Here is a 26,571-nt window from a genome sequence, read left to right on the forward strand (position 1 = left end):
GGTTTTAAGCAAATGCTTCACTTTGGCCAGGAGGGGTAATTTGCTGTACTGCTGATGGGTGTGTTGGGGGGGGGAGGGAGGGGAGAAATGCTGCTTCTGCACAGGGAAGGGAAGGGAAGGGGGAAGAGAAATGCTGCTGCTGCACCCAATTGGGGAGAGAGAGGGAAAGAGGGAGAAGGAAAAGGGAGAAGAATGAGAGATGCCAAGTCCATGGAAGGGAGATACCAGACCATGGAAGGGGAGGAAGACATGCCAGGGCATTGGGGGGGGAGGGAAGGAGACAGATGCCAGGTCAGGGGAAAGGAAAGAAGGAGGGAGGGAGAGAAAGGAAGGAGAGGGGATGCCAGATAATGGAGGGAGAGGGGAAGGGTGAGTTGAAAGGAGAGGAGAGATGCCAGGGCATGGGGGGAGGGAAGGGAAGGTGATAGAGATGCCTGACCATAAAGTGAAATGGTTAGGAAGGAAGAAAAGGAGAATAAAGAGATGCCAGAGCATAGGGGAAGGGTGGAGACAGAAAAATGGGGAGGGGGTGAAGCTGAAATGAATCATATACAAAGGAGAGAAGGGACACAGGATAGACAGTTTATGGAAGGAGCCCTCACTTCTCCAGTCTCATAAAGATCCAAGCTCTTCCCCTGTGCTAAAATAATCTTTAAAATCAACTGGCTTAGGAACTGGAAGTTACAGACACCAGCAGCGAGTAGCCCTTCAGGAGAAGGCAGAGAGGGCCGAGGCAGCAGTGAAGGAGACAGAATGAAGGGAAAGATAGAGGGGAGCATGAGCCATAAGATGGAAGAATGGAGGGAGTGAAAGAAAGAGATGCAGAGGTGAGGGAGATAATAGGAAGGTATAATTAGGTGTTTGAGAGAAGGAAAGAGATGGTGCAATTGGGGAGATAAAGAAAGAAAACTGTTGGACAGAGAGAGGAGGGACAGAGACAGAGAGAGAATTATTGGACATGGTGGTGGGAGAGGAGTGAGGTAGAGATGCAAGGGCGCAGAGAGAAGTGGGAGAACATGCTGGGCCTAGGAAGCCTCCTGGACATTTTTTTTGAGGGGGGCAGGGTATTAAAAGAAGTGCCAGATTGGACCTGGTGGGAGAGCTTAAGGGTCCAGAAACAGAGGACAGAGAGAGAGAGATGGTAGGCAATGGTCTGAAGGGAGAGAAGTTGGACCTGGGGTAGTGTGGAGGAAGAGGGAAAGAGATACTTGAAGGGAGAACTGTTGGGAAGAGAAAGAAAGAAATGGTGAACCTGGGGAAGGGAAGCAGGCAGGCACGGGGAGAGATAGGATGGGGGCAGTTGGGAAGAGAAAGGGAGAGAAGTTAGATCTGGAGATGGGAGGGAGGGAGAAATGTTAGGCCTGTGGATGGAAGGCAGAGAAATGCAGCATCTCTCTTTTTTCTCTCAATTTCATTGTTCAGCATCAAGGGGGGAGGGAAGAATAAAAACAGAAAAGAGGGAGCACAATGTTGGACCATGGAGATAGAGGAGGAGAAATGGAAACATGGAAGGGCAGGAGGGAAGAGAGCTGGGATAAGATGATGCTAGGGGATGGAAAGAAAGGGACAGGGAGTTGTAGCCTGACTAGTGGAGAGAAGATGAAGAACTGAGAGATAGCTGAACATTTAAAAAGAAGAAGGGTGAGTAAGAAGGGAAGATTTGAATAGACAGAGGCAGAAAAGAAAAAGTTAAGAAAGCTGAAAGGGAAAAATCAATATGTTGGAGACAGGCATAAGAAGGAAATGGAACGAGAGAGAAGAGGAGAAAAAAAATGGACAGCAGACACTGGAAAGAGAATTAGTTGAAGATAGAGAAAAAGCAGAAAGAGAAACTAGGACCAAGATGATGGAAAAACAAAACATCCAGACAACAAGGTAGAAAAAAATGTTTTATTTTGAATTTATTAACTGGAATATGTTAGCTTTGGGATATGTTCATCACAATTATTTTTGTATTCAGTGGTGTAGTCATATGCAGCTGATTTGGGGGAGGGACTGGAGCCCAAAATTAGTGGATGGGCACCAAAGTTTCTCCTTGAGCTAGTGGGGATTCCCAAGCCCTGCCAACTGAAGACATCTTCCTCCAGTCTGGCAACTCAAAATCTCCAAGCTTTGCAGCCAATGGCAATATCCTCAAGCTGCCACTGCTTAAGGCAGCAGCTCTGTAATATTGCTGTCAGCTGCAGAACTTGGGAAGTTGGAGGGGGAGGATGTGGCTGTCAGTTGGTAAGGCTTGGAGATCCCTACTAGCTACAGCAGGTGATATATTTATTTTGAGGGAGCCTAAGCTCAAAGTGGGAGGCCCAAAAAGCTGTAATATTTACCCTGATTAAACGATCATCCACGTGCGCTGCTGACAGCTGTTTCAGCACCCTGCTCTGATGAGGCTCACCTCTGAAGAGGCTCACCGTAGCTGTAATAGAAGTGAATGGGAAAACCAGGAGTGCGCATCCCTGCTCATCAGAGTGGAGATGCGGAAGCCTGTGGCTGCTCTCACTGTCAGCGGTGTACGTGGAGGATCAGTCAGTCACAGTAAGTATTGTTGCTTTTTTGGGTTCCTCCCCACAGTGTCCCTTTAATGAAGGTTTATTATTAGATATGTACATCTTCTATATTAGTGATTGCAAATTTGGGACCTGCTCAACCTTTTTTTGGCTCATCAGCTAGTATTAGTGTTTGTGCGGCCCCAGAAAAATTTTTTTCGGCATTGCCAAAAGGTTGGACACCCCTGGCTTAAAGCCAGGCTTGTCAGAGAGCAAGGGGGAGGAGAATGAGGCTTGGCAGAAACAGCAGGATGAGAGCAGTGACAGGAAGTACAGGACGGGGCTGAGCTTGCCTCAGACACTGCAGGGCAGTTTGTCAGCATGGACTGGGAGATGACTGAGGAGCAGACTGGTAATTTGGCTACAGAATTCCTTTCCCCAGAACCAATGGTGGTGGAAGACAGTAGTGTTGTGGAGGAGAGCTGGCCAGAGGAAATGGAGAGCTGAACACACTGGGAAAAGGTCTGTGAAAAGGTTTTTCTTTCTGGCCGTGTTTTCTGTTCCTCTCATTGAGCTAATGACTGTGGGAGTTATCAAAGGAACGTAATCCTGTACTGCAGTTTTCACATGCTAGTTTGCTGGACTTGGTGAAAGGCACAGTAATCTCCTCTTCAGGAAATGTACACAGTTGAACCAAACGCTAGGCTGTAATTCTAGCCAGGTTAAACCCTGAGATTCCTGGTTTCAGGACTCCGTGCAAGAGTCCAGCTGTGAATTGATTGCCATAGCAACTAGGTAATTAACTTAGCCTGCATGCCTCTTAGGAAAAGGAGATTAGTCCTCTCAGCGTAAAGCCTGCTCCGTTTCTGTGTGGAAAGTCCAGCCCAGCTGGAGAACATAAGAAGTTGCCTCTGCTGGGTCAGACCAGGGGCCCATCGCACTCAGCAGTCCGCTCCCGCAGCGGCCCATCAGGTCTATGACCTGTAAGTGATCCTTTGTCTAAAACCCTTTAATCCCCATTTTTCTTCTATCTATACCCTTTCATGGTCCTATCTCTACCTCTATCTATATCCCTCAATCCCCGTATCCTTCAGGAACTTGTCCAATCCCTCTTTGAATCCCCTTAATGTACTCTGTCCTATCACATCCTCTGGAAGCGCATTCCAGGTGTCCACCACCCTCTGAGTGAAGAAAAACTTCCTAGCATTGGTTCTAAACCTGTCCCCTTTCAGTTTCTCCGAGTGCCCCCTTGTTCTTGTAGTTCCCAATAGGCTGAAGAATCTGTCCCTTTCCACCTTCTCTATGGCCTTCATGATCTTGTAAGTCTCTATCATGTCTCCTCTGAGTCTTCGCTTCTCCAGGGTGAAGAGCCCCAGCCTTTCAAGCCTCTCTGCGTATGAAAGGTTTTCCATACCTTTTATCATTCTTGTCGCTCTTCTCTGAATCCTTTCAAGTATCTCCATGTCCTTCTTCAGGTACGGCGACCAATATTGGACACAGTACTCCAGATGTGGTCGTACACTATAGGAAAAGCATAGAATGTCTCTTAGGCATGAATATGAATGTCTCCTCTGTAGCTCTACAGTGAAAAGTTATTTTTGCCAACTGTTTCATCTCTAAGCCTTATGAAGTGCTAAATGACTGTTTATGATTTGCCAAGCAAGCTCAGAGCTGATTACTGAGTGATAGTGAATGAAATGAACTTTTTCTTTTTGGTTTTGTATTATGTTCATGCTACCAGGGAAAACCTGGAGTGGCACAGTGATTCTACGGCCGGTGGCCGAATAAAAGCTTATGTTTTTGCACCAAGGCCATTCTGACAAATGTGTTTTCTTTAAAGCCCTTGGGAGTAAGCTTAGTTACGCATTTGCCTAGTGGCGGCCAACTTGAAAGGACACCCTAATTCTAAAGGGATCACGCCAGTAGCAAACATCGTGTCACTACCCGACAGCTCAGGGTGTCCACAGATAGCACGGATGTGACAAGTGTCTCTCAAACTGTGTGCCGTGGCACAGTGGTGTACCCTGAAGAGATTCTGGGTGTGCCATGATAGATTCCAGAATTTTACTTTATTTTTAGAAATTCCCTTCATAAGTATACACTAGACTAGATGACATCTACATCGCGTACGCAAGAGTCTGTCAATGTTATAAGTATCTGTGTGCAGTAGTTATCCTAGCTTGAGCAACAAAGCAATTGAGGTTTTGCTACCATTTGGATCTTCTTATCTTTGCGAACTTGGATTTTCAGCTCTAACAGAAATTAAATCGAAAAGAAAAAAAAAAAAAAGATAATGACTGCAGATGGTGGTTGATGAAATGCGTATTTGCTTGCGTTTTGAGTTAATTTGCACTCAAAAACAAGCACATCCATCACATTGATTAGCAATTCTATTCTATTTATTTTAGCTCACCGTTGTTACAATTACCCATACATACTGTAGTAAAGATCTTTAAATAAATAAGTCTCAAATTTAATTTTTTGTCAGATTTACAATTTTATAATTTCAGTTGTAATGTGCCGTGAAAAACATTCACTCCATTTAGTGTGCCGGAGCTAAAAAGTTTGAGAGACACTGGCCTATTGTAAGGTAGCACAATTTTTCAATTACTACAAACTTGTCAGTTTCAAGGTAATGCACCAAAATTGGTCACAGTGGCGCTGATTCTATAAACCGCATCTAGAGGCTCCACTCCACACAGTTGTTAATCAACCACTAGGCGTCCTTTATAGAATCACGCCTAGTGGCACCTAAGCGGACTTAGGTTGCGTGTGGATATTCACATTCTAGATGTCCTAGAGGTAGGTACTGGTATATTAGGCCACGTTTTGCCTTTTCTAGATGCCTAGTGACGCATAAGTCAACCACGCTTATTCCCTTAACCATGCCTAGTGTTTAGGTAGGCATCATTAGGCATTTCAGGGCGCCTCGACTTAGGCGTCACTAGGCATCACATGAATATCCATGCACAACCTAAACTGACCATTGTAATAGGGTTTTTTAATTGGTTTTGAATGGTATGGTCATACCATTTATACCAATTAAAAGAAATTTTGTTCTATGTGGGACTAACCCCCTCCCCCCTCTCCCCTTTTACAAAACTGTAGCACGGTTTTTAGCACCAGCAGTGGCGGTAACAGCTCCGATGCTCATAGAAATTCTATGAGCGTCAGAGCTAATACCACTATGGCTGGCTCTAAGAACCGTGCTATGGTTTTGTAAAATAAAAGGGGGGGGGGTTTAGTTAGGCATCACTAAGCATCCCTGATTAGGAAGCCTAACAACGCTTAATCTAGGCGCCTCTTGTAGAATTTTATTAATGTTAGATATGGATGGAATCCATGTATATGTTCTGATGTGGTTAACCTTAAATCTTGACGGACTATGGTAAGTGATCATCCTAATGCCAAAATGTTTCTTTTTTCAGGAACGACTGGTACTTTCTGTATTGCCTCGATTTGTTGTACTAGAAATGATTAATGACATGACAAATGTAGAGGATGAACATTTACAGCATCAATTTCACAAAATATATATACATCGCTATGAGAATGTCAGGTAAGAAAATGTTTTTTCTGGTTTGTAGAGTCTATTTAAAAAATATCTTTCTTGTGGCAAATTTGGTAATTTCATTGATTTATCATTTTAATGATGAGTTTGATTTAGAATATGATGTACTAAATCTCATATTTTTAAAAACCATAAACAGGGAATGGGGGGGGAAGTTTTATAAATCATAATTATCTCTAGAAAAACTTTCACTTGAACCTAACTGGCTAGGTTTGCCACTGAAATACTTGACTGGCTAGATTTAAGGGAGTATTTATTAAACTGTAAAAGTCAGGCTATTAACACACCTCAGTTTCCCATGACAGCTTTAGTTCCACAAGTTAGTCATTTCTACAGTACTGTATATCAATAATGCATCTTGTAATTACCATATTTTTTTTGCTCTGTAAAACGCACCTGACCATAAGACGCACCCAAGATTTAGAGGAGGAAAACAAGAAAAAAAACATTCTGAACCAAATTCTCCCTGCCAAGCTCTGCACCCAACCCCATACTCCTTGCAAGGTTCTGCACCCTGTCCCCCTCCCTGCCAGGCTCTGTACCCTGTCCCACCTCTGGTGGTCTAGTGGTAGGCCTGGACAGGGCACAGTGCAGGCCGGGACAGGGGACAGGGCAGGCAGGCCTGGTGGCAGTCAGACAGGCCTAGTGGCCAAGTGGCAGTCAAGCAAGCTGAGCGGCTAGTGACAGGCAGGCAGGCCTAGCAGCCTAGTGACAGACAGGCAGGCCTAGTGACAGACAGGCAGGCAGGCCTAGTGGTGGCAGGGTAGGCAGGCAGGCAGGCAGGGCCCCCTCCCACCCCCGACAGGGCCCCCAACCCGAGGCAAGCAGACAGGCAAGACCACCCCCCGAGGCAGGCAGGGTCCCTCCTTATCTTAACTCCTCTGGTGGTCCAGCGCTGTAGGGCATGAGCTTTCAGCCTCCTGCCCTTCCCTCCGGCTTTCTCCTCAGTGACAGCGGCAGAGTTGGAGCAGCAAGAAGGCAGGTGTGAGTTTTTCACTTCCTGCCTTGCCAGTCCGTGAATGGTGGTGCAGCGCAGTAGGGCAGGAGCTTTCAGCCTCCTTCCCTTCTCTCCTGGTTTCTCCCCCCAAGTGGCACCAGCAGTGGAAGAACGGCAAGCAGGCAGGTGCGAGTTTTTCACTTCCTGCCTTGTCCCACGCAGCTCTGTGAATAGCTGTCCCAGTTCTTGAGAAAACTGGGGCAACCATTCACAGAGTGGCGCAGAACAAAGCAGGAAGCGAAAAACTCGCACCTGCCTGCCGGTGCCATTCGGGGGAAGAAAGCAGGAGAGAAGGGCAGGAGGCTGAAAGCTCCTGCCCTACAGCACTGGACCGCCATTCACGGAGCGGCAAGGCAGGAAGCAAAAAACTCACGCCTGCCTTCTTGCCGCTCCTACTATGCTGCTGCCGCTGGGAAGAAAGCCGGATGGAAGGGCAGGAGGCTGAAAGCTCCTGCCCTACAGCGCTGGACTGCCGGACCGCTGGAAAAATTAAGATAGGGGAGGGGGAGGGGGGTTAGTTAGTATTTGCTCCATAAGACGCACCCTTATTTCCATCCACTTTTGAAGGGAAAAAAGTGCATCTTATAGCGCGAAAAATACGGTAACCTTGTAAGCTGAGCTATTCATAGTGTCCTGGAGAGTTGGTGCTGGGCCAAGGCCCAGGTCTCCTGGGCACTTCTTAAAGGAGCCAGCACCAATTCAGCAGTTGCCCCTCACTCCCCCCCACAGTGCTCTCAGTGCCCCAATACAAGCTCCCTCCCGATTTCCTCCCTTCCCCAAACACTCCTTCCTGATGTCTGCCTGAAAATTGCCATTCAAAAAAAGCATTTCCTATTCCGCCTTTACCTATTCAGTTTGAGGTCGGATTACATTACAAGGGGTTGAGTCAGTTACCCAGGAAGTTATAATGGATAGTTTCACATGGACATTCAATAGAGTTGCTAGTACAGATAGATCAGTGCAGTTACTAATACAGTTAGAACAATTCAAAGCACAAAAACGAGAAGGTTCATAAGGTACAATTAAAGAAACCACCATGTTCGGCAAAATTTGATGCAGAGCCTTATACAGTAACATTGCTATCTTAAATTATCTTATTCTTTTCGTTGCATTCCATAGCCCCATACCACCCCCTCCCCTCTGCCATCACTGTTTCCTCTAAGCCAGACATGTCAAACTCTGGCCCACGGGACACTACAATTTGGCCCGCCAAACAATTCCTACCGTCACCGAGATTTGGCCTGCCGTTCCTTCCCTCCCTCCATAAGGTGTAGCGCAGTTCTACCAATGTTAAAAGGAGCCGCTTTGAAATTGGAGCCCTGCTGCCGCCGTAGCATGTTCCCTCTGCTGCGGTCCCGTACGTCAGAGGAGGGGTGGGACTGAGGCAAAGGGAATGTGCTACGGCAGTGGCAGGGCTCCGATTTTGACGCAGCTCCTTTTAACATTGGCGGAGCTGCGCTGCATCTGATGGAGGGAGGGAATGGTGGTTGTGCACAGTTGGGCCCCTCTTTGGCCTCAGGCCCTCTTCTGCCTCAGTATCTGCGCGTTGTGGATGCTCCCTCCTATTTCAGACTGCTGGGGGGAGGTGCCTTTCTTCAGCTGCCGGGATGGAGGGAGGGAAGAATAAAGAAGGGGCCCTGGCAAGCGAGTTATCAGAAGAAAACCATAGCCTGGGACTCCAACTTGATCTGAATAATGACCAGACACCAAAAGATAAAAAAAATAATTTTATTTTCTGTTTTGTGATCACAATATGTCAGATTTGCAATGTGTATCCTGCCAGAGCTGGTGTTAGACAACAAGCGTCCTAAAAGAAAGGAAAAGTCTTTTTTATTTGTTTTATTTACATCACAGAGCCGACATGGGGTTGGAGAGGTTATAACCCTATACTTCTACTAAGACTAAAGGGTCCTTTTATTAAGGTGCACATTTAATGCGAGCTAAATCGGTTAGTGTACCTTAATAAAAAGACCCCTAAGTATCTTAATAAAAAAAATTTGACCCGCGACTTAGCCTATGTTTTAGATTTCGGTCCCTTATATGATTGAGTTTGACACCCCTGCTCTTAGCTAAGTGGGAGTCCTCCAACTTCATTACTGCCACTGGGAGGGGCTGCTTCAATATCACGTTTACAATCACTAGGGGACAGGCAGGTTCTCTAGAGTCCTGCAGAGCTTGCCTGTCCCTCACTGTTGAAATTGTGATAGTGAAAACAGCACCCCCGAACTGGCATGACTGTAAGTGGAAGACTCCTGCCCAGCTTAGAGCAGTGGTCTGAAACTCGCAGCCCACGGGCCACATGTGGCCCGCCAGGTACTATTTTGAGGCCCTCGGTGTGTTACTGTTGTTCTGGAACGTTGCCCGCCTCACTTTTGAAACCTCACGCAAGTGCTTTCCCACATCTGTACGCGATTGTGAGGTGGAGAGGGCAATCGCGTACAGACGTAAGGAAAGCGCTTGCGTGCAGTTACAGCAGTGAGACGGGCAACGTTCCGAAACGTAAGGTAACAATTGGAGGCAGTGCAGCTTGTGCGTGTGTACATAATCTCGTGAACGCTCGCGAAATTCGGGCACCTCTCCTGACGGTGACTGCTTGATGTAAGATGGCGGTTGTGTCCGGTGCTGTAGGAGGTGAGAGAAAGGGCGTCAGAGAAAGGGTGGGACCGCCGGAAGAGGAAGCAGCAGGACGATAGTAGGAAACTTCTACATGATGGGGGGTGCGAGCGGTCCTTCAGGGTGGGGGTGCGGGTGCGTGTTCCAGCGCGAGCGGTCCTTCGGGGTGCGGGTGCGAGCGGTCCTGCGGGGGAGGGGTGAATCGGACATCGGGGGGGGGGGGCATCAGGCTTTCAGGGTGGGGACAGGACTTCAAGGGGGAGAAGAGAGTCGGGGTGGGCTAAAGGAGAGTGGGCTAGCCAGAGGAGAGTCGGGGCGGGCCAGAGGAGAGTCGGGGCGGGCCAGAGGAGAGTCGGGCTGGCCAGAGGAGAGTCGGGGCGGGCCAGAGGAGAGTCGGGGCGGGCCAGAGGAGAGTCGGGGCGGGCCAGAGGAGAGTCGGGGCGGGCCAGAGGAGAGTCGGGGCGGGCCAGAGGAGAGTCGGGGCGGGCGAAAGGAGAGTCGGGCAGCGACGGGAGAGTCGGGGCGGCATGCGCGGTATACAGGTGTGCGCGGTATATAAAAATTTATTTACATAAATTACAGTTCCCCGCGCGCTATACCCGTGTGCGCGTTTTACACGGGTGCGCGGTATATGAGTGAAAATACGGTAATTTAGATGCCTTTTTTTTTCTCAGTACTGATATCCTCCTCCCTAACCTACATGAAATTACCTCGTTAATGTTTGTTTTTTTAATGGAACAATTATTCAATAATTATAAATTAAGTGTACAGGAACTTTCTAATTGAGCTTTCTGAAATAAGCTCCTCATTTCTGGTAAAACTGTACATTTCCTGGTCTTTAAAAACCCCAATAGAAATCCAAGAAGCAAGCATTCAATATCTCCACTTTGATAGAATCAGTGATAGGCGCATTAAACTCGTCATTAGGAGACTCTGGAACCGCAGAAGTTCATTATCAGTCACTGCCCTAGGGAATTGTATGAAGTAACATAGCAAATGATGGAGCTAAAGGCTACCATGGCTGATTTAGTCTGTCTGGAATTTGACTGTAATGTCTCTATACAGTGTTATCCTGTTCCTTTTGTTTATGATTGTAACAGTGGGTTACCTCTTTCTCCAGCAGACATTTTAAAAAAATCTTAGGCCCAAACAAAGAGGAAATAATATTCAATAAAGCCTGACTTATTTATTTACTAGAAAAAACCAACCCTTTTATTCTGCATAGACCTATTCTGATTATAACATTTAAAAAAAGATTGCTTATAGTACTAACATCAAAATCCTCATTACATAGTGATCGTAAAACATTACCTGCATTCACAGTCTAACACTGTTCCAAATGCTTGCACATATAAATATTTTCGGTAATTTCTTATGGTGTCAGGTCAAAAGCGCGCCGGGACAAAGGCGCACGCAGACAATTGAGCGCAGTGTGGAGGTGCGCTCTGCAGAAAATTACTGTTTTTAGGGCTCCGACGGGGGGGGTGTGGGGGGGAACCCCCCCACTTTACTTAATAGAGATCACGCCGTGTTGTGGGGGGCTTGGGGGGTTGTAACCCCCCACATTTTACTGAAAACTTCACTTTTTCCCTGTTTTTAGGGAAAAAGTTAAGTTTACAGTAAAATGTGGAGGGTTACAACCCCCCAAACCCCCCACAACGCCGGCGCGATCTCTATTAAGTAAACTGGGGGGCTCCCCAACAAAACCCCCCTTCAGAGCCCCTAAAAACTGTAATTTTCTTCAGCGCACGCCTCCATCTTGCGCTCAGTTGTCGGCGCGCGCCTTTGTCTTTCGCGGGGTTGACTATGAACCATTTCTTATAATTCATTATTGAAGTGCAAAGCCGCAATACTTCTTTTTTTTTTTTTTTAATTCTTTATTCATTTTCAAACTTATAATAAGTGTGATAATATATCCAAACAAATAACCATAAATACATCACTTAATAATCAACAATGATACATATGATATTCTCTTATCTCTCCCCCCCTCCCCACCCTTACCTATCATATAATCAATACTTATACAACATGTAACAATAAAAATACCCCCCCTCCCTCCCCACAATTGAACTTGTAAATTTAAGGGAAAAAAGATTTTTCTAATCCCAAATATCTTGAAATTTCCTGAAACATCCCTGTTATATTGCAATAAGTCTCTCCATTTTATAAATATGACATAAGGAATTCCACCAAAAATTATAATTTAATCTACTCCAATTTTTCCAATTATATGTAATTTGTTGAATGGCAGCCCCAATCATTATAAGTAATAATTTGTTATTATTTGTAGATATCTGACTTTTTGCTCTCATTGCTATACCAAACAGCACAGTATCATATGATAATGCCACAGGGTTAAGCCGCAATACTTCTGAAAGTGTATTCCAAATCAGCCCCTAACTTCTTCGTAGAATTACACTTAGTGGTGCCAAACGTCAACCTTGCCCCAATTCCAGCGCCATGTTTTGTAGGCACCTTGTTACACCTACTTTTTTCTTTTAATTTGTTTTTAACAGCACATTAATAGCCAATTAAAACAGTTGAGTTAGACTCCAGTAGAGTGCCAACCGATGCCTTCCTAATGACACCATTTTTAGAATCTGGGCCAAAGTGCCCAATTCAGCTGCTCCAAAGGTTTTCAAGATGGCTGCCGAGCATGGACGTTTCAGGGGCATTCACTAAAGATGCATGCACTATCATAGAATTTGGGGGATCTACACCTAATTTATGCATGAGGATTTAACACCAGGTTTCAGTGTTATAAATCCTCACATCCAAAGTTGGGCATGGATCTCGATGCTAAGTGCCAGTCTAGCAATGGAACCTAAAAAAGTGCCATGTATAGAATAACATTTAGCACTCTTTTTTTTGGCTCTCATTTACAGACTCTAGTCCTAACTGGATAGCACTGAATACTGGTGCTATAAAAAAAACCCAAAAATCATACCACTCACATACTTCTATTGCTACCTTTTTTTAATTGGTTCACGTTTGTTCGGCCTTCAAGTTCTTCACCCAAGGGTTAACAGGGCAACCAGGCCCAAAATTTAAAGAGCAGCAATTTACCTGGTTAACTGTGAATTTTAATTGATAAATTACTTTGAACATCAACCCTGATGGTTATAATCCATATTTAATTGCATCCTCTTTTCAAATGATACAGAGTGATTAGAAGTGTTGACGTCAATGGGTTCCATAGCAAATATTAAAAGAACATTTCTGTACTTCTTTAAAATAGCTACATTCTGTGCTATCTTCTGTCGGTATTTTGTTTCTACTTAATTATTTAGGATGCTGATAACTGATAATTATTTACTGAACTGATTGATCTGATGAAATGGAGTGAAATATTAATATGCTATTTCCGTATTTTATTTAGCATTCTTTTTGCAGACGTTAAGGGGTTCACCAACCTTTCCACCACCCTATCTGCACAGGAACTGGTCCGTATGCTGAATGAACTCTTTGCCAGATTTGATCGGCTAGCACATGTGAGTTGAACTCAACAATTATTTTCAGTCTTTTGAAGGAACACGAGGATGATGGTTTCTTAATTGGTTTTTAACAGCACAATCACTTACAACACCATTAATACCAGTTAAAACAAGTACTTCAAACATTAGTACTATCACAGGTAGATTACTGTAACGGAATCTCTTTGGGTCTACCTTTGGTACATATTAAAGCACTACAAATGATTCAGAACTCAGCTGCTTGGCTATTGATGGGAATATCCTGGTATGAACATATATTTCCTATCTTAAAGAGATTACATTGGCTGCCAATATTATTTCATATTCAATTTAAAGTCTTAAAAATCATGCCTCAAGATGTTTATGACATCTTGCCAAATTATGTGGCTAAATGCCTGACATTATATATCCTACCGAGAAAGCTGAGATCTGAGACCATTGGTTGTTAGACACAAGGAGAGGGAATGATGTTCGCTATGTACGAACAAGGGTTCATGTTTCTCTATAGCTGGACCACTGATGTGGAATGCATTGCCCGGAACGTTATGGTTCTGTAGAAAGGAAGTTGCTTAAAACCCACATGTTTGTTCAGGCCCTTTTATAAACAAATATTACATCCCTCTGATTAATGTATCTTTTTTGAATGAGAAGGTTTTCTCATTTTGTTTAAAAGAGAGATAACGAGCTGAGCTGCTGTTAAAACTCTTTTATTAGAATGCTATGTAGTGTTGGTGAGGTTGAGATAATATGATATTATACTAGGTTTTCCGTGTCTGATGTATGATACTCTTTCAAATTTCTGAATTTATTATGTGTGTAAAATTGTGAGCCGTCTTGGATAAATTCGGATTAAAAATGTTTTAAATAAATAAATAATTAGCAAAAACAGCAAAGCTTCAGACATTATCCTTAATGGGTTGCATCATCAAATGGCTATGACAGGAATTGTAACCGTTCTTGCTGGTCTGTTTTGCTTGGATTTTTCATGCTGTCTGGTGCTCTTCCAATATGCAGTGTACATCATAAATATGACAAAAACAAGAAAAAAAAACTGCAGATAAGATGTACAAGTCTTTATTGGAGAAAATACAATATAGCAATCCTAATAATGGTTATAATAATAATAATAATAAACTTTATTCTTATATACCACCGTACAATAAAGTTCTAGGCGGTTCACATCATAGAAGAACTGTACAAGGATCTCCCGTACGAGGAACGGCTGGATAAGTTGCAGCTGTACTCACTCGAGGAACGCAGAGAGAGGGGTGACATGATCGAGACATTCAAGTATCTCACGGGCCGCATCGAGGTCGAAGAAGATATCTTCTTTTTCAAGGGTCCCGCGGCAACAAGGGGGCATCCGTGGAAAATCAGGGGCGGGAAACTGCACGGGGACACCAGGAAATTCTTTTTCACTGAAAGGGTGGTTGATCGCTGGAATAGTCTTCCACTTCAGGTGATAGAGGCCAGCAGCGTGCCTGATTTTAAGGCCAAATGGGATAGACACGTGGGATCTATTCACAGAGAAAGGTAGGGGAGGGTCATTGGGGTGGGCAGACTAGATGGGCCTTGGCCCTTATCTGCCGTCTATTTCTATGTTTCTATAAGAGGGGATACAAATGTTCATGTTCCAAATTTATCAATCAGATAGGTTTTCATTAACTTCCTAAAGACATAATATGATTGTGCTTGAGGAATCAAAATACTTAACCAAGAATTCATTTTTCCTGACTGAAAGGCAAATGTTTTTTTCAACAACCTCTTATAACGACAAGCTTTTACAGAAGAACATGTGAACATACAGTTTTTTTGGGTGTTTTTATTAGATTTATATAGTTTAAATTGGGAGGACAGGCATCCTGGAGCCAGACCATACAAGGCCTTAAAACAAATGCAACCAAATTTGAACATGAATTTGGACTTACATGCTCATAGTTTTTAAGAACATAAGAACATAAGAACATAAGAAGTTGCCTCCGCTGAGGCAGACCAGGGGTCCATCTCGCCCAGCGGTCCACTCCCGCGGCGGCCCATCAGGCCCATTGCCTGAGCAATGGTCCCAGACTATCCCTATAACCTACCGCTACTCTTATCTGTACCCCTCAATTCCTTTATCCTCTAGGAACCTATCCAAACCTTCTTTGAAGCCTTGTAACGTGCTCCGGCCTATCACAGCCTCCGGAAGCGCGTTCCATGTGTCCACCACTCTCTGGGTGAAAAAGAACTTTCTGGCATTTGTTTTAAACCTGTCTCCTTTTAATTTTTCCGATTGCCCCCTTGTACTTGTGGTTCCCCATAATCTGAAAAATCTGTCCCTGTCTACTTTTTCTATACCCTTCAGGATCTTGAAGGTTTCTATCATGTCTCCTCTAAGTCTCCGCTTTTCCAGGGAGAACAGCCCCAGCTTTTTCAGTCTGTCAGTATATGAGAGGTTTTCCATACCTCTTATCAGTTTAGTTGCTCTTCTCTGGACTCCCTCAAGTACCGCCATGTCCTTTTTGAGGTACGGCGACCAATATTTTGTATTACTCGTGTTCTATTTAAAAAAAAAATTTATGAGATGCTAAGTAAATAATATTACATTAGTCAAGGGTAGATAGGATTGAAGACTGAACCAATAACCTAAAGGTCAAAATATTTGTTAATGGTTCGAAGTTTCCACAGGATCGCAAAGCATTTTTTAAAACCATTAAATCTAGAGTTAAATATCGATCTAATGTTACACTCAAGATCTTAATAGAAGTGGCTACAGCAAAATTCTGACCATTTATTTGAAGTGTTCTATCCGTCATCTTGTCATTTGGACTGGCAAGAAAAAACTTAGTTTTTTCTGAATTATGCTTAAGTTTAAATTTGATCATCTAATGTTCTATTTGGGCCAGGAGAGATGCAATTTGATCTTTTAAATTCGCTGCAAATGCTGTCATTGGTATAAGTATGGTAATATCGTCTGCATAAATGTAGAATTAAATTTTCAGATCGTGCAATAGATTTGCCAAAGAAACAAGATAGATGTTAAAAAGAGTAAAGGATAATGGAGAGTATTGCCCAACACAATAAACTTTGTAAGATCTATTTTGCAAAAAACCTTTAAACCATTTCCAAACATTCCCAGTAATTCCAATTGAATTCAAGCAGTCCAATAAGACTCGTATATGGAGACACAGGACCCGACACGGTCCATGTTTCAGAAAACAGGATGTAATGGTGCTTAAAAATAGAGAACCTTAGAAAAGATAACTCAGGTAATCCGTGAAAGACTTGCAACGTAATGCTACTGTCCAGAGTTGCATCCGGACAGGAGCATTACGTTGCAAATCTTTCATGGATTACCTGAGTTTTCTTTACATCCTGGACCCTTGAGGAAGGAGTGTTTTCCGAAACACGGACCGTGTCAGATCATGTGCTCCATATATATGAGAACCATTATTAGTATTGCTACATTGTATTTTCTCCAATAAAGACTTTGTACCTTGTACATCATATCTTCAGGTTTTTTTTCTTGTTTTTGACGTTTGACCCTTCACTGCTGATTTGTTGGAACGTTCTTTTGTTTTGCTTTGTGTACAACATAAATAAAATTATAGTCACAAGTATAGGCTATGGGTGTGATTAAACTTTGTCATTGAATTATATGCAGAGCATGCAGATGTTAAAATGAGCATACTGACCTGTTTGCAGTACTCAGACTGAATTCCTGCATCCCAGCCCAAATAGAAGGGCCAGGGAGCAAAGGAGAACAGGCATAAAAAAACAACAACTTAATTCTACCACTCCTCAACCCAAAAGACAAATGAGTGAGATTGAAAGCCACTGGTTACTCAGCTGGTAAGTCCCTCCTATCCGTGCCCTTCTCTTCAGCTGCCAACTCCAGACTCCATCCCTTCTGCCTTGCTGCACCATATGCTTGGAACAAGCTGCCTGAATCCCTATGGTGGGCTCCGTGTCTGGTAGTGTTCAAGGCCCGTTTAAAAGCCCACATCTTTGAGAGTGCTTTTGACTCCTAACTCCTGTCACCTTGGGTTTTGCATCCCCCAACCCTCTATGTCATGTCTGCCTGTCCGAGTTAGATTGTCATGTCATATCTGTCTGTCCAAGTTAGCTCCTCCGAGAAGGGGCTGTCTATAAATGCCAAAATGTAGAGCGCTGCATACGCCTTTCAGCACTATATAAGTGATAATTAGTAGTGGTAGTAGTAGTAAATTGAAATTAGGAAAGATACAAGGGACATAAACTCACATACACACACAGATAATTCCTTGTAAAAGTCTTACACTCTGATTTCTAAAAAAAACAACAAAAAACCCTTAAGATTGCTAAATGGATGAAAGATAATATCATTTGGTCTTGAATCTACTCATATTTAAATCTTCTACTTGTCAAACCACTAGAAGATCTGAGCATCCCAATCTTGTTGTTGACCCCTTTAAATACCTAGGGGGGCATTATTGACTATCTGCTTTCTTTATTTTTTTTTTTTTTAGAACAGATCTCTGCCACAATTAGGAAAAGCTTTTACACTCATCTAATTCATACATTAACAGTCTGTTTTACAAAGTTGCGCTAGCGGCTGCCGCGCGGCAACAGCCCCGAAGCCCTTTAAATATCTATGGGCTTCGGGGCCGTTACCGCGCGGCTTTGTAAAACAGGCCCTAAATTTCTTGTTAGATGATCATGCTCGTCAGATCTTGATACAGTCACTATTCATGTCCAGATTTGATTATGGCAATGCGGTTTATGCTGGTCTCCCCTATTCTTCAGTAAGGAGGCCTTTGACGAAGCAGCGGCAGTGATTCTGCCATGGTAAACGCACTGAAGCCCATTCAGTTCCTATGTGCTGCGGTGCATTTACCACAGTAGCAGACTAGATGGTTCAATGTGGATAAGTGTAAAGTGATGCATGTGGGTAACAGAAATCTCATGCACGAATACAAGATGTCTGGGGTGGTACTTGGAGAGACCTCCCAGGAATGAGACTTGGGAGTTCTGATCGACAAGTCGATGAAGCCGTCCGCGCAATGTGTGATGGTGGCGAAAAGGGCGAACAGAATGCTAGGAATGATAAAGAAGGGGATCATGAACAGATTGGAGAAGGTTATTATGCCGTTGTTCCGGGCTGTGGTGCACCCTCACCTGGAGTACTGCGTCCAGTACTGGTCGTCGTACATGAAGAAGGACACAGTACTACTCGAAAGGGTCCAGAGAAGAGCGACTAAGATGGTTAAGAGGCTGGAGGAGTTGCCGTACATCAAAAGATTAGAGAAACTGGGCCTCTTCTCCCTCGAACAGAGGAGATTGAGAGGGGACATGATCGAAAATTCAAGGTACTGAAGGGAATAGACTTAGTAGATAAGGACAGGTTGTTCACCCTCTCCAAGGTAGGGAGAACGAGAGGGCACTCTCTAAAGTTGAAAGGGGATAGATTCTGTACAAATGTAAGGAAGTTCTTCTTCACTCTGAGAGTGGTAGAAAGCTGGAACGCTCTTCCGGAGTCTGTCATAGGGGAGAACACCCTCCAGGGATTCAAGACAAAGTTGGACAGGTTCGTGCTAAATCAGAACGTACGCAGGTAGGGCTGGTCTCAGTTGGGGCACTGGTCTTTGACCAGGGGGCTGCCGCATGAGCGGACTGCTGGGCACGATGGACCACCGGTCTGACCCAGCAGCGGCAGTTCTTATGTTTCCCCCACATTAATTAAGTATTTGAAAACTGTCCTCCCTCTCTTGGATAACGGTTCATACTTTGTTCTATAATTTGTGGACTTTTGCATGTGTTAAGCAGAGGCAGTCCCAGAGGCAGATTAGTTCAGGAAATACTATAATATAGGCAGTTTTGTATTCTGAAAACTGTATGTGTTGTTGAGAAAGAGAAGTGTATATGCAGAAGAAGCAGTGTGGATCCCTGAGAATGCTTTTACCCAAGCGCATCCTTTCCTTTGAGAATTGTTATAAAATCAAAGGGTTAAAGTACCCATAGATTTTGCAAGTCTGAAAATTGTTCCCATTAATATAAAACTGATTTTTTTTTTACAAAATAAATATTTTTCAAGTATGCACTTTTTTCCTCTAATTTTTTTAATGGAATGGTCTGCATAAATATTTTTGGGGTGTATTTAGATAAAGAAATGTAATGACCACTGAGCATTTTTTAGTTTCTTGCTATGCTGGAAATTGATGTTATAACGCTTGGAACACCATCACGCAAACACAATGGTGCAGTGCCTCTACCTTCCCAAAGAGCAAAGGCCGGCATCCAAAGAAATATGAGGGGGTAGTGAAAAGTTCATAGTATAACCAAGAAGGGAATGACGGGGAGCTACGAAACTTACAAGTTGTTCCACATATTCACCTCTAAGTTCAACACACGTGTCATATCGTTTCTGTAACCCTTCCCAATAAATTCTCTGTTTTGTCACTGACATATTGCTCTGTTGCAATCATCTCCAAATCACTTGAAAACTGTCACCCTTTCAAACTATTTTTAAGGTTTGGAAGCAGAAAATAGTCATGATCTGGAGCAAGATCTGGTGAATAGGATGGTCTATCTGTTGAAACCTCAACTGCATCAAAACATCCATCTTTTTGCCAGTATTGTGAGTAGGTGCCGTGTCTTGCAAAAAGAGTACCATATTTTCTCGCATATAACGCGCGCGTTATACGTGGTTTTTACGTACCGCGCATACCCTCGCACGTTATACGCGTGAATGCGTTGTACAAAATGTTTTTACATAGTTCCCCCCCCCCGACGTCCGATTCACCCCCCGCAGGACCGCTCACACGCCCACCCCGAAGGACCGCTCGCACGCACTTCCACCCGCACCCCCACAGCCTCCCGACCCCCCCCTTCCATCATGTAGAAGCTACTACCGGTGTCCTGCTGCTTCCTCTTGGCGGTCCCGACACCCGACACGATTGGGGCAAGAGGGAACTCAAGCCCTCTTGCCCCAGCCAACCGCGGCACACCCGACATGATCGGGGCAAGAGGGAGCTCAAGCCCTCTTGCCCCAGCCAACCGCGGCACCCCCGACACGATCGGGGCAAGAGGGAGCTCAAGCCCTCTTGCCCCCCCGACTCCCCGACACGATCGGGGCAAAAGGGAGGCCAAGCCCTCTTGCCCCGCCGACTCCCCAACTCACCGACAATATCGGGCCAGGAGGGAGTCCAAGTCCTCCTGGCCCTGGCGACCCCCCCCCCCCCCGCTAGTTGTTCGGGCCAGGAGAGAGCCCAAACCCTCCTGGCCACGGCGACTCCCTACCCCCACCCTGCACTACATTACGGGCAGGAGGGATCCCAGGCCCTCCTGCCCTCGACGCAAACCCCCCTCCCCCCAACGACCGCCCCCCCAAGAACCTCCGACCGCCCCCCCCAGCCGACCTGCGACCCCCCTGGCCAACCCCCACGAAACCCCCACCCCCCTTCCCCGTACCTTTGTGTAGTTGGCCGGACAGACGGGAGTCAAACTCGCCTGTCCGGCAGGCAGCCAACGACGGAATGAGGCCGGATTGGCCCATCCGTCCCAAAGCTCCGCCTACTGGTGGGGCCTAAGGCGCCTGGGCCAATCAGAATAGGCCCGGGAGCCTTAGGTCCCACCTGGGGGCGGGGCCTGAGGCACATGGGCCCAACCCGACCATGTGCCCAAGGCCCAGCCCTCAGGAGGGACCTAAGGCTCCCGGGCCTATTCTGATTGGCCCAGGCGCCTTAGGCCCCACCAGTAGGCGGTGCTTTGGGACGGATGGGCCAATCCGGCCTCATTCCGTTGTTGGCTGCCTGCCGGACAGGCGGGTTTGGCTCCCGTCTGTCCGGCCAACTACACAAAGGTACGGGGAAGGGGGGTGGGGGTGTCGTGGGGGTCGGCCAGGGGAGTCGCGGGTTAGCTGGGGGGGGCGGTCAGAGGTTCTTGGGGGGGCGGTAGTTGGGAGGGGGGTTTGCGTCGAGGGCAGGAAGGCCTGGGATCCCTCCTGCCCGTAATGTAGTGCGGGGTGGGGGTAGGGGGTCGCATGGCCAGGAGGGTTTGGGCTCCCTCCTGGCCCGAACAACTAGCGGGGGGGGGGGGTCGCCAGGGCCAGGAGGACTTGGGCTCCCAACTGTCCCGATATTGTCGGGGAGTTGGGGAGTCGGCGGGGCAAGAGGGCTTGAGCTCCCTTTTGCCCCGATCGTGTCGGGGAGTCGGGGGGGCAAGAGGGCTTGAGCTCCCTCTTGTCCCGATCGTGTCGGGGGTGCCGCGGTTGGCTGGGGCAAGAGGGCTTGAGCTCCCTCTTGCCCCGATCGTGTCGGGGAGTCGGAGGGTGCAAGAGGGCTTGAGCTCCCTCTTGCCCCGATCATGTCGGGGGTGCTGCGGTTGGCTGGGGCAAGAGGGCTTGAGCTCCCTCTTACCCCTATCGTGTCGGGGGTGCCGCGGTTGGCTGGGGCAAGAGGGCTTGAGCTCCCTTTTGCCCCGATCGTGTCGGGGAGTCGGGACCGCCAAGAGGAAGCAGCAGGACACCGGTAGGAGCTTCTACATGATGGGGGGGAGTCGAGAGCCTGTGGGGGTGCGAGCGGTCCTTCAGGGTGGGTGTGCGGGTGGGTGTGCGTGCGAGCGGTCCTTCGGGGTGCGGGTGCGGGTGCGTGCGAGTGGTCCTTCGCGGTGGGGGTGCGAACGGTCCTGCGGGGGGGGTGTGAATCGGACGTCAGGGGGGGCATCAGGCTTTCAGGGTGGGGACAGGACTTCAAGGGGGAGAGGAGAGTCAGGGCGGGCGAAAGGAGAGTCGGGGCGGGGGAAAGGAGAGTCGGGCAGCGACCGGAGAGTCGGGCAGCATGCGCGGTATACGGGTGTGCGCGGTATATAAAAATTTCTGTACATAGATTTGTGTTTTTCGCGCGCTATACCCATGTGCGCGTTTTACACGGGTGCGCGTTATCTACGTGAAAATACGGTACTCCTTTCCACAGCTTCCCTCTCCTCTTTTCTTTCAATGCCTCCTTTAATCGGCACAGCAAGTTACAGTAGAATTCTGCATCAACTGTTTGGCCCCTATCTGGAGAGGAAAATGGTGACAGACTTAAAAAAAAAAGAGCATGGGATGAACACAGAGGATCTCTAATCAGAAAATAATGGTATATATTGAAGAACTAAGGCCAGTACTGGGCAGACTTGCACAGTCTGTGTCCCGTATATGGCCATCCAGTTGAGGATAGGTTTGGATGATTTAGATGAGCTGGAGTGAGCTTTGATGGAGACTCCAGTAGATGCACAGTACCGGACAGAGCTCTGGGTTTCTGACCCAGAAATATGTAAGGAAAAAAACAATTTAAACTAAACCATTCAGGTCTTTATCTGCCGTCATTTACTATGTTGCGTTTATCTTCTGATACTCAGTCATTACAACACCTTTCTGATCCCAAAACACTGTGGCTATGACCTTTCCTGCTGACTTTTTTGAGTCTTGAATTTCCATGACCTTGGAGAACCTGAGTGCAACCATTGCGTGGACTCTTGTTTTGCCTTAGGATCCTAGTGTTGTAACCATGTTTCATCAACAGTAACTAGTCATTCCAAAAAGTTGGCACCAGAACGCTGAAAATGCTGCAAAATCAACTTGGAAGTGTTCACTCAACGTTGTTTCTCGTCAAAATTCATACATTTGGGCACCCACTTGGCTGACAGCTTCTGCATACCCAGTTGATCATGGATTATACTGTATACCCAGCACATTCCCTGGATATCTGTAGTCTCAGTAATTGTTTTAGTTGATATTTGCTGATCTGCCAAAATCAGGTCATAGACATGGTCAGCAATTTCAGGAGTTGACACTGTTTGAGGCCTCTGCTGAATTACACTCAGGCTCTATACCTTATATTAAAAAATCCACTATATGTAATGTATAATCATGAATAGTTTAATCAATCCTTTGCATAACCAAATAATTGTATGTGCTAAAGACTGTGTTCAGATCCACATACTTCAGTGCTCCAATGAAATCAATGTGATATCTACAGCAGAGGTTGCTGACTAGGACCATCATAACCACAGTATAGTCCCACAAAGTGCATCATATATAACTTTTAAAAGCCAGATAAAAAGGTGTACTTATCTGGGAATGATGCAACATTTCTCTGATGCATATTCTCTGCTGTAGAAGTAAATAAAATAAACCAAAAACGCCTCAAAATCAACAGTGCACACCAGAAGGTGCCTACACCCGGTCCCTCAAGTTGAGTTTCGCTCCACGCATCATCAGGAGGGAATAAACTACAAAATAAAAAAAAGCTAAATTTACTAATAACTCTTACTTTGTATTCTGGTATCTAGGCACCTATCTTTACATCTATCATAAATGAAATAACAATATAGCAAACATTTATACATATCTTAAAAAATGTTCAATGTTGTATTCTAAACTTAACAAAAAGCTGAATGAATTAACCTCACGGGACATGGGCTCCTGCCTCAGGAAGTGGCTGAATGACCGGAAGTCAAGGGGGGACGCTGACCTACAACCCTTCTTATACTGCATTACCATCTCAAATTCAAGCCTCATTCTGAAATCAGAGCTAAAACTAAAATGTCAGAAAGAAACTGACTCAAACATCATCTGCTGCCAAACTGCATACACAAGATTAGTGATGGGAGCTTTTGAATCTAAAAAATATGTACCCTTATCTTACACCAAATCTCTGGCAATGAGGTTATGAAACAGTCATGGGGGGGAAGGATTTAAACCCGAAATCATTCTACTTCCTGGTTAAGTCCCATTGGATGCAGGATCTGTCACTCAAAAATGAAACGCTGGTCTCGATTCAATAATGCTTGAGATATATCGCCACCTGCAGGTAACCGTATTTGAATCAGTACTGTGTATTGAAGTTCCATTTCTGAATGGTCCATCTCCATCCAGTGGGCTACCAGCGGTGTCTATAAGCGGTCAGTACGTATATTACTTAGGCATTCCCCTATATGTGTCTTAATCATACGTTTGAGGCCTACCAGACCTTGCTGCATCTTCAGTCTCGAAATCTCTACGCTCAAAGTTTGCATACCATTTCTTCACTGTTTTGTGAGCAAGAAGAGGTCACTGCTAATACAAATAGTTCACCACGTGTCCCATGCCCTGACGCAGCTGAAGCGAAACACAGGCATGCCTTCATCGGCTGTGGACTACTGAACTACCGGCGTTCTTCAAAGAAACAGGCTAAGTACTTGAAAAAAATTGATTTAAACGCAAAACATATATTGTATAATAGATAAGAAATAATGAGAAGAAGAGTAGAAGTACATATTAAGTATCAATAGGAGGTTGGAGGTTTTTTTAACCGATGAGGATTTATTTACCCTTTTGAGTTTGCTGGCAAAGTTATTACTGGTGGCAAATGGGGATCTGAGGGTTTTTTCCTCCTATTGTTCTAGACAGCTTTGAGAGTGTCTGCCTAGTTTGAAGAAAAAATACATTGCTTTCATCTGCATTATAATCCACATAAATAACTTTAAATGAAGAATTGATTATAGAGAGAGTATTTCAATAGAGCAGTAAAAAGGTTTTTTTTCTCTCTTATTGCCTGTATAAATTGGGTGCTTGGATGACTTACCCATGGTCACACGGGGCAGCATGGGATTTCAACCCACAACCTCAGGGTGCTGAGGCTGTAGCCCTAACTACTGTGCCACACTCTCCCACTCAGTGTTTGCACTATATATTAATGGATTTCCTTTGGGGTTTTCTTCTGCAGAAACAGGAACTAGAGAATGACATGGGGAAAATATTTGTCCCCATCCCCGTGAGCTAGTCCCCGTTCCGTCCCCGCGAGCTTGGTCCCCGTCCCCGCCCCATCCCCACGAGCTCAGTCCCCGTCTCCTCCCCATCCCCCTCGAGCTCAGTCCCCATCCCGTCCCCACAAACCATCTGATCCCAACCGCACAAACCAACTCTCTTCTGTGTTCCTATTTTCCCCATTTCTAATATCTCCCCTCTGTATCTGTATACTCCCTCCTGTGTCCATATACCGTCCTCATGTATCTCCCCTTTATGTCTCTGTCCCTATTCCCCCATGCACATAATTTCCCCCCCCCATGTATTTCCCCTTTAATTCTCTGTCCCTATGCCCCCATGCACATAATCCCCCATGTATCTCCCCTTTATTTCTGTCCCTATGCCCCCATGCACATAATTACCCCCCTTGTATTTCCCCTTTAATTCTCTGTCCCTATGCCCCCATGCACATAATTCCTTCATGTATCTCCCCTTTATGTCTCTATCGCTATGCCCCTATGCACATAATTTCCCCTCTGTTTGTTACCTTCTTATGTCCAGATTTCCCCTCTCTTCCTCTTCCATACCAATGTGTCTCTCTCCTCTCCAACCCCATCTAGCTTCTTTCCCTCTTTCGCCCCCCCCCTCTCCCCCGCCTCCAGCATCCGGCTCACCTGCCTGTCCTCTCCTTTCTCAATATTTGTCTCCCTCTTCATCCACTTGGCCCAGCATCTCTTTCCATTTCACTCCCTCCTTCCTGCTGTGGGGTACAAGCGCGGTCACGGATCGTGCGGTTCAGCAGCCCCCTCCTGCCCGATCGCTGCATGAACTATCTCCTTCCCTCCCTTCCCCTCACCTTGTGTGGCGTATTTAATTGTTCTTCTCCTAGCGGCACGCTTTCAACAAGGCACGCATGCTCGGCTGCTTCAGTTGAATCTTCTCCTCTGTTTCCAGTTGCATCAGAGGAGGATTCAACTGAAGCAGCCACACCCACGTGCGACTTGTTGAAAGCGTGCCGCTGGGAGAAGAACAATTAAATTTGACACATAAAGTGAGGGAAATAGCAGGACATTGCGATCGAGTGGGAGGGGGCGATCTGTGTTCCCTTCACTGCATAGGCAAGACCATTCACCGCTCCACGGAGCAGTGAATGGCCTTGTCCCCGTCCCCGCGGCGGCTACTATTTTCATGCTCTCTGTTTCGGCGGGGTATAAGCCACCGTGTCATTTTCTAATAGGAACTTCATGATGGCTCGGAGCTCCACACTTAAAAATTCCACACTTTTCATAGATATGGTTCAATCAATGATCTGAAACAATGTCAAAACATAGCATTACGATTCTGCAAATTGGCACTTTGCAAAATAACATAATACTCTTTCTCCTAGGACAAGCAGGATGAGTCAGCCACATATGGGTGTTGTCCCAACAGCTCCCAATTTACGGATAAGCTCTCCAATAGCTCAGAGAGATTTTTTTTTTTTTTTTCTCTGAGCACGTGCAGTGCCCGGGCACCACTGGGCATGCTCGAGCCCTACCCATTTCCCCCCTTCTTCCCCCTAATCCCCAGTCTTTAGTTTCCGCCCGTTCCCATCGGTCGGATTTTTCCACAGCTCTCCATTTTTCTACAATCAAAACTTGTTCTACTTACCATCTTGAAGATGCCAGAAACATCAAAGAAATGTCCGGGCTGCAGGAAAAGGATGA

The 26,571-nt window shown here is 45.7% G+C and overlaps 1 protein-coding gene across 4 annotated transcripts in view; it reads left to right on the top strand.

The window, feature by feature from the left end:
* ADCY8 (adenylate cyclase 8) overlaps positions 1-26,571 on the top strand; it is a 588,267-nt gene that overhangs the window by 221,418 nt on the left and 340,278 nt on the right. For all 4 annotated transcript variants that reach the window (XM_033933219.1, XM_033933220.1, XM_033933217.1 and 1 more), the window contains exons 3-4: positions 5,912-6,042; positions 13,047-13,158. In XM_033933219.1, coding sequence (XP_033789110.1) covers positions 5,912-6,042; positions 13,047-13,158 — 243 coding nt within the window. The remainder of the gene's footprint in view (positions 1-5,911; positions 6,043-13,046; positions 13,159-26,571) is intronic.

The sequence above is a fragment of the Geotrypetes seraphini genome, chromosome 2, assembly GCF_902459505.1.
Source record: "Geotrypetes seraphini chromosome 2, aGeoSer1.1, whole genome shotgun sequence".
NCBI lineage: Eukaryota > Metazoa > Chordata > Amphibia > Gymnophiona > Dermophiidae > Geotrypetes > Geotrypetes seraphini.